The sequence below is a fragment of the Juglans regia genome, chromosome 2 (assembly GCF_001411555.2).
Source record: "Juglans regia cultivar Chandler chromosome 2, Walnut 2.0, whole genome shotgun sequence".
Taxonomy (NCBI): domain Eukaryota; kingdom Viridiplantae; phylum Streptophyta; class Magnoliopsida; order Fagales; family Juglandaceae; genus Juglans; species Juglans regia.
Genome location: NC_049902.1, coordinates 5,554,940 through 5,568,143, shown reverse-complemented (window position 1 = coordinate 5,568,143; position 13,204 = coordinate 5,554,940). Strand labels below are relative to the sequence as shown.

Here is a 13,204-nt window from a genome sequence, read left to right as displayed (position 1 = left end):
ACGCCGCAAAGTCAAGGAGCCATTTGCCTTGGGTTGGAGCTGTCGAGGTGGCACAGTTTGCAGCAGGACGTGACTGAAGTTTGAAGCATGTTTTAGCAGTGTGTCCAGACTGATCACAGATTTGGCAAACAACTGGAGGCTTCTTTGATCCAGACTTATTATTGAAATTCGGTTTGGATCAAGATTTGTTATTTTTGAATCGGCCATGGGACTGTTTCCGTTGAGAAGATTTTGCTGTGACAACAAGAGCGGAAGCAAGACCTTCCATGCGTTTGATGTAGTACTCATGACCAATGAGCAAATCATGTAATTCAGCAAACGAAAGAGCAGTCTCTCATGTGCGAATGGGAGCCACCATATCTCGAAATTCCGAGCCAAGACCATTAAGAACATAGAGCGTCAAATCATCATCCGAAACTGGGACATCAATAAGGTAAAGTTCATCAGCGATCACCTTGACCGCATGAAGAAATTCAGATACCGTGCGAGAACCCCGTTGGATAAGGGTTAAATCCTCCTTCAACTGCATGATGCGAGCCCGAGATTTGCTGTCAAACAGAAGGGCGAGATGTTGCCAAGCAGCACGACTCGTGGTGGTCATTATGATGAGAGGCATGACGGTTTCAGAAACCGAGGAGAAGATTGCATTGAGCAGCAACTGGTCCTATCGATACCAGTGTGCACAACGAGCCAAAGCAGAGGAAGCGGACTTCTCAGTAGGTGTAGGAGGACAAGAAAGTGTACCGTCCAAATAACCCATGAGATCATAGCCAAATAAAATGGTTATGAAAGTTGAACACCATGAGGGATAATTTGAGGGAGTAAGCTTATAGGGTAGTTGGCTAGAGGTGTTGAAGGTAACCAAAGGTAGGTCTGTGGAAGGATCGGAACCTCTCGAGACAGAGTGGGGATTGGAATGAACGCTGGACGACATAGTGCAGAGGAGGATCGTTGTTCTCGTGAGAGAAGAAGACCTTCTAATACCATAAAAGGCTTGAACAGTATGGCTTGATTTGAGGTTTAATAGTGATGTACTATTGAAGGAACTAGTTGTGTTAATGCTAGCTTGTAGGAGTAGAGATAAGTGGGTGAGTTACCAAGAAGGTTTTGATAATGTTTTGGTGTAGTCTATGGTGGTTCGTAGTGAGTTTAGTCACCGCTAGATTAGATGTTGTTCAGAATGTAAGTGATGAGCTTTTGGGTTTAGATTGTCAGGTAGAAGTTTATAGGCGCTCTTATTGGTTGGTTGGGTTGGAAATTGAGTCTTTTAAAGTATGTTTCTTATCTTAGATGAGATGAGTGTATTTTGGGTTGAGATTGCTTATTTCCAGTTTGGGATGCTAAGGTTGTTTGATATTGGGTTTCTGTCAATGATTATGAATGTATTTTATGGAATTTGATTTTGATCAAGGCAACAGGAGTTAATTGAGGAAATTGAGTTATAACTCGTGGTTTTTGGAAAGGGAGTATTTTTCTACCAAGATGTGATAAGAGTTTTTGGTTAATAGGAATGGAGCCACCTTGTACTCGATGGTGTTAGTTTCATGAGGACATAAGTTTTATGCATGTGGCGAATATCAGAGTGCGCAGCAGAAGCGTAGTATTTTTGTTGCAGTCAGGAGTTCAGATTGTGCTGATTTGAGGAATTAGTGGTGACTTGAATTTTGAGAAGATACTTGTAATTGGAGATTAATAATTTGATTGTGCAATTTGTTATTGATGGTTAATTTTGGAAGTGGCTATTAGGTTACCAAAAGTAGAATTCAATGAAGGTTTAGAAGTTGTAGCATAGGTGTTGATTGATGCTGGCCATTTTCAGATCGTACAGAAGGTTGGGTTTGTTGCTTATAGAGTGGCCTTGCCGGACTATTTTGATGGTATGTTCTTAGTCTGCTCTTAGTTGAATCTTATTCCTGTCTTAGTCTTAATGTTGACCTTGCCAATTTCGAGGACGAAATTTTATTTAAGGGGGGGAGAATGTAACACCCCATATTTTAGTGTATTTTTATTGAAGGATTATTTTTTATTTTATTCAAAAATTATTCTCTTGTTTTAAAACTTATTAGATTTTAATTGGATCATTTTTAGGATTTTTAATTTGGTGAAAATTAATTTTTATGTGCTTTCTTAATATTTATTTAATGTGTGCATTTAAATTGCTTTTCATATTTAATTAATTACTGTGTGATTTAATTATTTCAATTTGACTTTACCATTACGTTTAAATTATTTTATTTAACTTGTGGTTTTGAAATCATTTTCGTTGGATCATTTTCTGTGACCCAAGATGTGAGGACTGGACCTCATTTCTTTCCCTCTATTTTTCTCTTTCCTCTCTTTCTTCTTTTCTTTTTCTCTTTTTCTTTCCTTTTTCTTTTCTTTTCCCGCTGCATTTCCCCCCTGTGCGACAGCCCTTCTCTCCTTTCTCTCTCCCCGTGCATTCCGTCTTTCCACCCAACCCACCGCCGTCGCGCCGCTGTGCGCGACACCGCCCAGCCCAACCTCTCCCCCACCGGCCAGCGACCCTTCCCCATAAATCCCAGCCCCTATCTCGCCGCCGTTAGCCACCACGAGCCCACTGAAGCCGCGGTGTTACTTTCGCTCCAGCGCCGCCGTTGCGCCATCTCCGGCCACCATCTTCCTACCACTTCATCCCCGACCTCTTGGCAACCCAATGGACCCAACCCCGGCTCCGATCCGTCACCGATGAAGCACAACCAAGCCCATCTCCGATTTCGGCATTTTTGGCCTAAAACCACCCCTTGCGCCGTCGCCCACGGCAAACCGCCACCACCACTAGCTTCATCGAGCTCCCTAGGCCCTACCCTATCAATTTTGGGTCTTCGTTTGTCTCCGTTGAAAAGTGGGTATCTGTGACCCATGGCCACAGTGTATTTTACACTGTTCTATAGCTGTTTTTCCACCTCTTGCAGCTTCGTGATCCTTCAGAAATTGCTATATTGCACTGTAAGTATTTCTCCAAAGAATTCTTGTGAATTTAATGTATTTTTGCACTAATGCATTTTATTGTATTTAATCTGCTGATTGGTTTTGTCGGACTGAATCCAAGGAGTACGGGGGTCAGATGGATTGTTGATTGGAGTTGTTTGGTTGGATTTGTTGGGATTGGTTATTGATGGATTTTGGATTGGTGTTGGTACATGTACATCTCATTATTTCATGCATGATCATGTTTGTAAAGAAAACTGGGTTTTCGTGTATTGCATTCATGCTCATGTGTGATTTGGAAAGTAATGATTTTATGTGAGAATATTTTTGGGTGCGTGTGTATCACGACCCCAAGCCGAGATGGGGCATTATCTCGGTGGAGCTCCTCTGGTTACTCGGGAGCGGAATAAACTGAGTAACGTCTCCTGGATTGTCGCTGGGCGATAATGGGATCGGACGAGAGATTCGTGCCTACTCCGTGGTCCTTCTGCTGGCGGGGACTAGAGGATGTCTGGCCATGTACACGCTGAGCGCGGAACTGGGCATCGCTCGTTGCGTAGTGGGTGCTTGGCCATGAATGCGCTGGGCGCGGAACTGGACATCGCTATGAAGCCAGGACGTGTGGATGGTCCCTAGGAGAGGCCATGGTGCATAGGGTAATGACGGATTAAATGGACTATTTTCTGGGAAAATAGTGTGAGTTGATTTTGTGTAAATCATTTTCTGGGAAAATATTTTACGGATTATTTTTGGGCCAAATGGGATTTTGGCGTGTGTTGGAAAATTATCATTTTCGGAGAAAATGATGTTTTGAGGAAAATGCATATTTCATCATATGCACGCATGTTGGTTGCATTAAATGCATTTTATTCCTGAGGATTATTTGAGTTATACTTACCTGCGGTACCAATCTGTGGTAACGCAGATTTTGATGCAGATGAGGAGGAGGAGGAGGGCGAGCCTGAGGAGACGGCTCCGCCTGAGGAGTGATCTGGGATCATTGGCTTTTCTGTTTTATTTTACTTATTTGTATTTTGGGACATGTGCTAAACTTTATTTTGGATGACTGTGTAACTATTTAAACCTTTTTACTGATGTTTACTTGTATTTAAATTCTGGTACTTAGTTGACTAATCCGCTGCGTTGTTTTTGTACACCGTTGCATGTACACACACTGGCACTTCGTTGGGATGTGTGACCGTGTTGTCATCATCCCGGCGTCTCGATTCCCGTGTTCCCTTACATGGGGGTCGGGGGCGCCACATGCCTTTTCTTCTAATTCTTCCAAAGAAGCTACTGCTCTTCTTACATGGAAAAACAGCCTTCAAAACGAATCCCAATCCCACTTATCTTCATGGACTTCAGTTTCTTCTTCCATTAGGAATCCATGCAATAATTGGCTTGGTATTTCATGCAACCTTGCAGGAAGCATCGTCAAAATAAACATTACCGAATCTAGCTTACAAGGTACGCTTCAAGGATTTTCTTTTTTGTCATTTCCAAATCTTGCGTACATTGATCTTTACATGAACGCACTTTTTGGTTCAATTCCACCTCAAATTAGCTACCTGTCAGAACTCGAATATCTCGATTTGTCCTTGAATAAGTTTTCAAGCAAAATCCCACCAGAAATTGGTAGGCTCACTAATCTTAAGGTCCTCCACCTCAGACAGAATAACTTAAACGGCTCCATTCCTGAAGAAATAGGGCGCCTAAACATTCTAACTGAATTTGTTCTTCAAAACAACCAGATAGACGGTTTCATCCCTTCTTCTTTAGGCAATATGAGCAACTTGGTTATTTTGTTTCTTTATGGCAATGAACTTTCTGGTTTCGTTCCTCCAGAAATGGGAAACCTCTCCAATTTGGATCAACTTGACATTAGTCACAACCTCCTGACAGATCCAATCCCTCCCACTTTTGGGAACTTGAAAAAGCTAACCATCTTGCACATGTTTGATAATTCACTTACTGGCCCCATCCCTTCAGAACTTGGAAATTTGAAATCCCTAAAGAGTGTAAGTCTTCAACACAATAATCTTTTGGGTTCAATTCCAGCATCATTAGGTGATTTGGTAAATCTTACCCTACTTCACGTGGATAATAATAGGCTTTCTGGATCCATTCCTACAGAAATAGGAAACTTAACTTCTCTCAAATATCTATAGTTGGATCATAACCAACTACATGGTTCTCTTCCAACTTCTTTTACTAACTTGAGCAATTTGATATCTTTAATGCTTCGTGAAAACCAACTTACCGGTCCAATTCCTCAAGGAATCAGAGATCTCATCAACATGGAAACTCTACAACTGGACACAAACCAATTTATTGGTAATTTGCCTCAAAACATTTGCCATGGTGGATCACTCCGGTACTTTGCTGCAAGCAACAACCATTTGGATGGCCGAATTTCCAAAAGTTTCAAAAATTGCACAAGCAAGTCAGAGTCCAATTAAGAGGTAACCAACTCATTGGAGATATATCTAAGGACTTCGATGTCTATCCAAACTTGGAGTTCATAGATCTAAGGCATAATCGATTTTATGGAAGGATCTCAAGTAATTGGGGCCAGTGTCAACAACTACGAACCCTACTTCTGGGTAAAAACAATATTACTGGTAGCATACCACAGGATGTTGGAAACTGGAGTACTCAGCTAGGTAAACTTGATCTTTCTTCAAATCATATAGTTGGGACGATTCCAAAAGAACTCGGAAGCCTAATTTCTCTAATGCAATTGTGGATGAATGGCAATCAACTCTCTGGCGCTACACCTTTTGAATTTGGGTTCTTGAAAAATCTTGAATATCTTGATCTGTCCTCAAACAAGCCACCTCATGCACTTATCTCATATCTCCAAATTAGATATAAGTTATAACTCTTTAAATGGAGAGATACCAATGCAAATTGACAAATTGGAGAGCATATTGATCTTAAATCTCTCCCAAAATCATCTTTCTAGTTTCATTCCAAAATCATTCGAACAAATGCATTGGTTTTTGTATGCCGACATATCCTACAATGAGTTGCAGGGTTCAATTCCCGATAGCAACGCATTTCTAAATGCTTCCATAGGAGCATTACAAGGGAACAAGGGATTGTGCGGTAATGTTACAGGACTAGAACCTTGCAATGCTTCCATGATATACAAACATAGCTCAAAAAGGGGACACAAAGTTGTGTTTCTTCTCGTTTGCCCGCTTTTAGGAGCAGTTACTGTTCTACTTTCTATCTTTGGGTTTGTTCTGTTTATGCAAAGAAGAAATACAGATCTAGAATCCAAACAAAGCAAGACCGAGGACCAAGTACTGTCTCTTTCAATAGTACATATCAATGGAAGAACATTGTATGATAAAATCATAAAAGTGACCAATGGTTTTGATGCTCTATACTACATTGGGAAAGGAGGACATGGAACTATCTATAAAGTAGGGCTAACTTCAGGTGATATCTTAGCCGTGAAGAAATTCAATCGACCACTACATGATGCTGGTGAGAACAGATTTCAAAAGGAGTTCTTGAATGAGATAAGGGCATTGATAGACATACGCCATTGAAACATTGTTAAACTTTATGGTTTTTGTTCCCATGTGCAACATTCCTTTTTGGTTTGTCAATATCTAGAAAGGGGTAGCTTGTCCTTAATCTTGGGCAACGAAGATGCTGCTAAAGTATTGGGGTGGAGTAAGAGATTGAATATTGTTAAAGGTGTGGCATATGCCTTGTCTTACATGCACCATGATTGCTCCCCTCCGATTAATCATCGTGACATATCAAGCAGCAACATCTTGTTAGATTCTCAATTTGAGGCTCATGTTTCAGACTTTGGGACTGCTAAGCTTTTGGAGCTAGACTCATCCAATTGGACTTCCCCTGCAGGCACTTATGGATATATTGCACCAGGTTATAAATTATTTCATTGTCCTTTCAAAGAAAAGCATGCATATGTGTTGATTTTTTCCATCTTTCCTTTATTTCTTCTCTTTGCAGAGCTTGCTTATACAATGAAGGTAACTGAAAAATGTGATGTGCATAGCTTTGGGGTATTGGCAATCGAAGTCATTAGAGGAAAGCATCCCGATGATTTCATCTCCTCACTATCATCGCCGTTAGCTGTGGAGAACATACAGGTGAAAGATGTGTTGGACCAACGCCTTCCATTTCCAACAGTTCAAGTTGAGAATGAACTAATATTAGTTGTACAGCTTGCCATGAAATGCTTAAATGTCTGTCCACAATCAAGGCTGCCGATGAACATGATTTCTAAAGTGTTATCGACCAATATTAATGCACATTCCTAGAGCCATCCAGACGTGCATTGCCAACTTGAAAGTCGAGAATTGAAGATTATAGACTATCTAGATAATAAATTAATGAAAATAAGTGCTAAAATCATGTGTTAGTCTAAGATACTTAATTATTAGAGCATTTGCTTTCCATCCCAAGTATTTATGTGTAACTTTAGTCTTCAGTTGTATGAGTGTTAAGGCATGTTTTCTTTTTATCATCTCATGTCCTTCAATTTAATTCCAACTATATCAATCAACCAAAGTGTCTTTTGGGAGTATATGTGGCTAGTTTTTGGAACTCTTAAGGTTTGTTTGTTCTCAATAAATCCTTTTAATAGAAATCCATGAGATTTGAAACTTCTGAAGTTGAATACCTTAATTTAGGAATGAGTACTTTATTTGAATTTGTTTCGTCTAAGAATTTCTCATGGAAAAACTTATGCAAATGACTAAAAAGTTATATTAAGAATCGCTGTCCACGTCTGAATACAATTTTAATTACATGAATTTCGTATATATGATCCACTCAAGAATTATTAAGAAATATATAGATAAAAAAAAGGGGAGGTTTTACTTATCTATATAGTAAGCAAGAAATGCAACATGGATGACCTGAATATGAATGTTCATTATGTCGAGAGACAAGATAGTGCTCACTGCTCACCATCAACAGGATATATGAATTTACATTAATTGATCAAGTTGCAATACTTTCGATGCTATGATAAATTCTTATATTAGTTACAACAATTAAATATTGAGTTTAATGAGCCACAAATATTGCCTATATCTCTACCGAAAACAAAAACAAAAACAAAAACAAAGCCCTCAAGTATATATCTTACGCTAGCATTAAGAAATTATTTTCCTTTCTAATCAATATTTATTAATTATCATTTAAACCTTTTGGATAGTACTTAGTTTTTAATAAATATTAAAAAATTCACTTCACATATTTATTATCTCTTTTAATTAATTAAAACTTTTAACTTCGAACAAGGAAGTACTAATTGTAAGATTCATTTCGATTGATGACAGGTAAGCTCTAAAAGTTAAAAAAAATATTATTTAAATATAATTATTTAATATTAAGAATTCGTTTGTTTACATAATTTAAATGAGATGAAATGAGATATTTTATTAAAAGTGAAATAAAATATTATTTGAATATAATTTTTTAATATAATTTTTATTTTAAAATTTTAAAATATTAAATTTTTTATTATATTTTATATAAGAATTTAAAAAAAATTGATGAGAGAAAACGAAACGAGAAATGTCGATTTTATATATCAAAATCGAGCTTAAAAGATTGGGAAGAAGGCTACCTACTTCAACACTCGAGCCCCAAACTTCGTAAAAGCGATAGGTACACATTTTGATTTCCCATGCCATTGATGTGACTGGAATGATGACGTACTGTAGAATATTGAATGTACGCACTACAACACAATTGCTTTTTAGTGACGGTTGGGAAATTATGACAGTCCATAGACCGTCACTAAAAGGCATTTTCTGTGACAGTTTCTGAAAACCGTCACTAAAGATAGAAAGAGATTTTTTTACGTTCCAACGTATGGGAAATATACGTTCGAACGTCATATATACGTTCGAACGTTATGTCTGTTTACGTTTGAACGTAAAATGTTTTGGCGCAACCGTTCGCACGTTATTAATTAACGTTCGAACGTAAAACGTTTGCGCCAATGTTCGAACGTTAAGTAATAACGTTCGAACGTTCATTGTAAATTTAAATTAAATGACTTTAATTTAAAAATTATGTGGTTTTTATTGTGCATAATTTGTGAACAAGTCTAAAAAATTGAATTGTAAATATTTATATATACACAATTTGTAATATATAAATATATATTTATGTTTATATATATTTGAAATGCAGTGATTTAGTATTAAAGTTGAAAAATATAACATCAAAGAAGATTGAAAATTGAAATTAACAAACGATAGAAATATTCAATAATATTTTTCATTACAAATATTAAAAATAAAATACAAGATTTAATAAAATGTAGTAAACAACAGTCAGATGATAACGTTATCTGCAAAAGTCGAACTCAGTACCTCCTCAGTCAAGGTATCAACCTTGTCGTTGAGGATAGTTACACGATGGGTGAGTTCGGCAACAGATGCCGATATAGCCTCGAGCGATCGATCGATCTTATGATCGATATGCGCAGTCAGCTGTGAGATGACCACATCAACCCAAGCAGGCCGCACATCTCCTGCAGATGTGCTCGACGTATGCTGACTACTACTCCCAGCATGACCTGGCTCAGGCTGCGTCGGAGGAACTAGATCCTCTACAGGGAGTGGCTGACGTCCCCTCGCCTGTCCAATGCTACGCCGATGCGTGGTCATGTCGATGGGGCTCATCTGATCTTTGACCTGCTCCTCTGGCTGGGTCGGCACTCCCCGTGCAAGTAATAGTCAGCTGATTAAGACACCGTATGGGAGATTATCCGTGGAGACGATGCTCGCCTCGTAACGGATCCTCTCAAAGATGTGCAGTGGCAAATCTATAGGATCACCATGTGCCACTAGTATAAAAAATTGTGCCCGAAGCCGACTAAATGTGGTTTTATGAGCCACGGGATGGACATTTGTTGCAACATGCGGAAGAAATGCAGCAGATGGTTCTGGTTGAAGGTGTTCTTCCACTCGATCTGCATGCGGTCCCTCCCAGTGAGGATGTAGAAATTCTCGTCTAGGTCATCATCTCGAGCCTCGACGCCAGTATCCTCAGCCTCTGACTGGCCTGCATCTCTGGTTGATGCTGGCTCAAATGCATGGCCAGTAGATGATGTAGAAGTGCCTACATCCTCACGGGGTGTTGAGTGTGCAAATGTCTCAACTCCTCGACGAATCCCAAGGTGTTCGCCGATGACATCTGGTGATACCTCAATGGAAACAACGCGTACAGTCACGGTGTGACAGGATGCATCCTGAGGCATGTCACGCATCCTCATATAAAATTCTTGAACCATTAAAGGGTACACCTTCCCCCTCAATGTGCAAATATTTCCCCAGCCTCTACTGAGGAAAACATCTCTTAGGTTCGTCTGCTGCCAACAGAGTTCGTCGAACTCATTAATCAGGACCTCTCGCTCTACCATAACAGTACGAGCTCCGATACGGGCAGTGTCCGACGTGGCTCCTTCCGTCCCTCGTTTCCTAGTATGCAGTGGAAGAGTCATATCCTGAAAATAGAAAAGGAAAAAAAATTATTTACATTAATGCATTTTTTTGTATTAATTTGAAACTGCTCTGCATTAACGTTCGAACATTTTGTCTTTCACGTTCGAACGTTAATTTATACGTTCACACATAAAATAATGTAAATAAATTTACGTTCGAATGTAAAACATATACGTTTGAATGTAAAACATAGACGTTCGAACATAAACAGTAAATAAATATTGGCTGACGTACGTTCGGACGTTTATATTTTACGTTCAAAAGTATTTGTTTTACGTGTGAATGTAAATACGAACATTCGAACGTCGAAGCATGAATAATGTAGAAAATCACTACGTTCGGACGTTATAATTAAACGTCCGACCGTATGTGATTTACGTGCGAAAGTAAAATATTCACGTTCGAACGTATGTCGTTTAATAATATTTAAAAAGTAGTACGTCCTGACGTATACATTAAACGTTTAGACAGAAAATTGATGAATATGAAGTCCGAATGTAAGAAGGTTATGTTCGAACGTAGAAGTCGTAACGGCTCTGTAATTTAAACGTCGTACGTTTGAACGTCTTGGTGAAACGTTCGAACGTTACGACGCAGAGCTGAGTCGACTCAACCATTATTGAAATCTCGAAAATTTCTCTGCAAGGTTTTAAATGCCGAAATGCCACCGTAGAAATGAAGTATACACTTCAAGAAACATTTCTACGGTAACTATTCGGCCAATGGCTGGCCGTGGTGGCCGGAAAATGGAGTTGAAAATCCAGCCACCACTTATCCGATTTTAAACAAAACTCAATCCAAATCTCAATAAAATACATGTAATTTGAATAAAAGATGAATGCCTACCTTTTTGTGACGGTTGTGGCGGAGTTGACGGCGGCGGTGACGGAGGCGTGGAGGCGTGCAATGTAACGGATGATAATTACGTTTTGGAAATGTCGTTTCGACGTTCAGTTTTGGCCTTATATACACAGAACGTTCGAACGTAATAATAATTACGTCCGAACGTTTGTCAATTTAATGGAGTTGAGTTAGAGAGTGAGAGAGAGTTGAGTTTCGGTAAGAAAAAATTTTGATTTATTGTCTTTTTATGAATTTTATGATATTTATATTGTGTTTTTGTTATAGAATATTTCTAATAAATTAGTATTGTATTTTTTTGAAGGATTGGTTGTTTTGGGAAGTTGGAAGATTTTGATTTGTAAGAGGCTAGGACATTGTGAGTGCTAGGTATATTTCTAAACTTTATCAATATGTTGTTGTGATTTTATGCTTACTCTTGAAATAATGTGATTATTGTTTGTATAGTTGTAAATAGTTTGTGAATTATTGTAAATATGTTGTGAAATGGATTTGAAATATTGTGTTTATTATTTTTGAATGACGTTTTGAAGAAACATTATTAGAAATATAGTCATTAGGCTTTGTTAATACATGTTTATTGCTTACTCAAGTTTAGGAATATGTTAATACATGTGGCATATTATTTTGTGAATATATTGTGTGTTATTGTGAATATATTGTGATATGGACTTGAGCAATTTAAATTATTATTTGTGAATGACGTTTGAATATGTTTACATTGTTACAAATATATTGTCATTAAGCTTTGTTAATACATGCTTTGTGAATATATTGTGTGTTATTGTGAATATATCCTCATTATTGTTTGTATAGTTTGTAATTAGTTTGTGAGTTATTGTGAATATGTTGTGATATGGATTTGAAATATTGTGATAATAATATTTGAAATTAAGTAATAATAAATAAAAGTAAGTCTTTAAAAATTATTATAATTAAAATTATATTATAACCTTTGAAATTTAAGTATGATAATTAAAATAAGAAACTTTAAGAATAGTAATAATTAAATATTGATAATAATATTTGAAATTAAGTAATAACAAATAAAAGTAACTCTTTAAGAATTATAATATTTAAAATTATATTATAACCTTTGAAATTTAAGTATAACAATTAAAATTATATTTTAAGAATGATAATAATTAAAATTATAATATAACCTTTAAAATACTCTTCAATAAAAAAGTCTTAAACCTACTAAATAAGTAGAGTTGGAATATGTAAATATACTTATTTTTTATAAACTAAAGAGAAAGAAAATAAGGATCAAATAGATGTAGGTATAAAAATTATATACTTATTGTCTATAATAAATAAATAACTCACTCAATTAAGTATAACAATTAAGATTATAATTGTGGAATGATAATAATTAAAATTATATAATAACCTTTAAAATTATATATAACAATTATAATCTCTAAATTTTAGTCTAATTGCTTGACTGTCATAACTAAAATGTGATAATAATATTTGAAATTAAGTATAACAATTAAAATAACTTTTTACGAATTATAATAATTAAAATTATAGTATAACCTTTGAAATTAAGTATAACAATTAAAATTATACTTTAAGAATGATGATCTTGTACACAACGAGGGAATATTATCTTGAAGAAATGTTGGAATTTCAATTTAATTGCTTGACTGTCATAGTCTCTCCGGCCTTGAGAGTTGTCAAGGTCGGACAGTTTGTGACGGTTAAGTAATTAAACTAAAATTTAAACATTTCATCAAGATAATTTTATCTCGTTGTGTACAAGACACGAAACTTAGGGTCACATAATCTTCTATCTCTCTTTAATTTAACAATATAACACTACTTGAATGTGACATTGTTAATTTAAACAACATGGAGATATTGTTAGTATGATTTTTTGC

General features: G+C 36.8%; 2 protein-coding genes across 2 annotated transcripts; both read left to right on the top strand.

Moving 5' to 3' along the window:
- The first annotated feature begins 614 nt into the window (after positions 1-614).
- LOC109021700 (probable leucine-rich repeat receptor-like protein kinase At1g35710) lies at positions 615-6,509 on the top strand. Its single transcript, XM_019004395.2, has 4 exons — positions 615-716; positions 1,820-1,877; positions 4,375-5,024; positions 5,985-6,509. Exons 1-4 carry the CDS (start codon positions 615-617, stop codon positions 6,507-6,509), a joined length of 1,335 nt encoding a protein of 444 aa, XP_018859940.2.
- Positions 6,510-6,683: 174 nt separating this feature from the next.
- LOC109021789 (MDIS1-interacting receptor like kinase 2-like) lies at positions 6,684-7,253 on the top strand. Its single transcript, XM_019004511.2, has 2 exons — positions 6,684-6,855; positions 6,943-7,253. Exons 1-2 carry the CDS (start codon positions 6,684-6,686, stop codon positions 7,251-7,253), a joined length of 483 nt encoding a protein of 160 aa, XP_018860056.1.
- Positions 7,254-13,204: the final 5,951 nt, after the last annotated feature.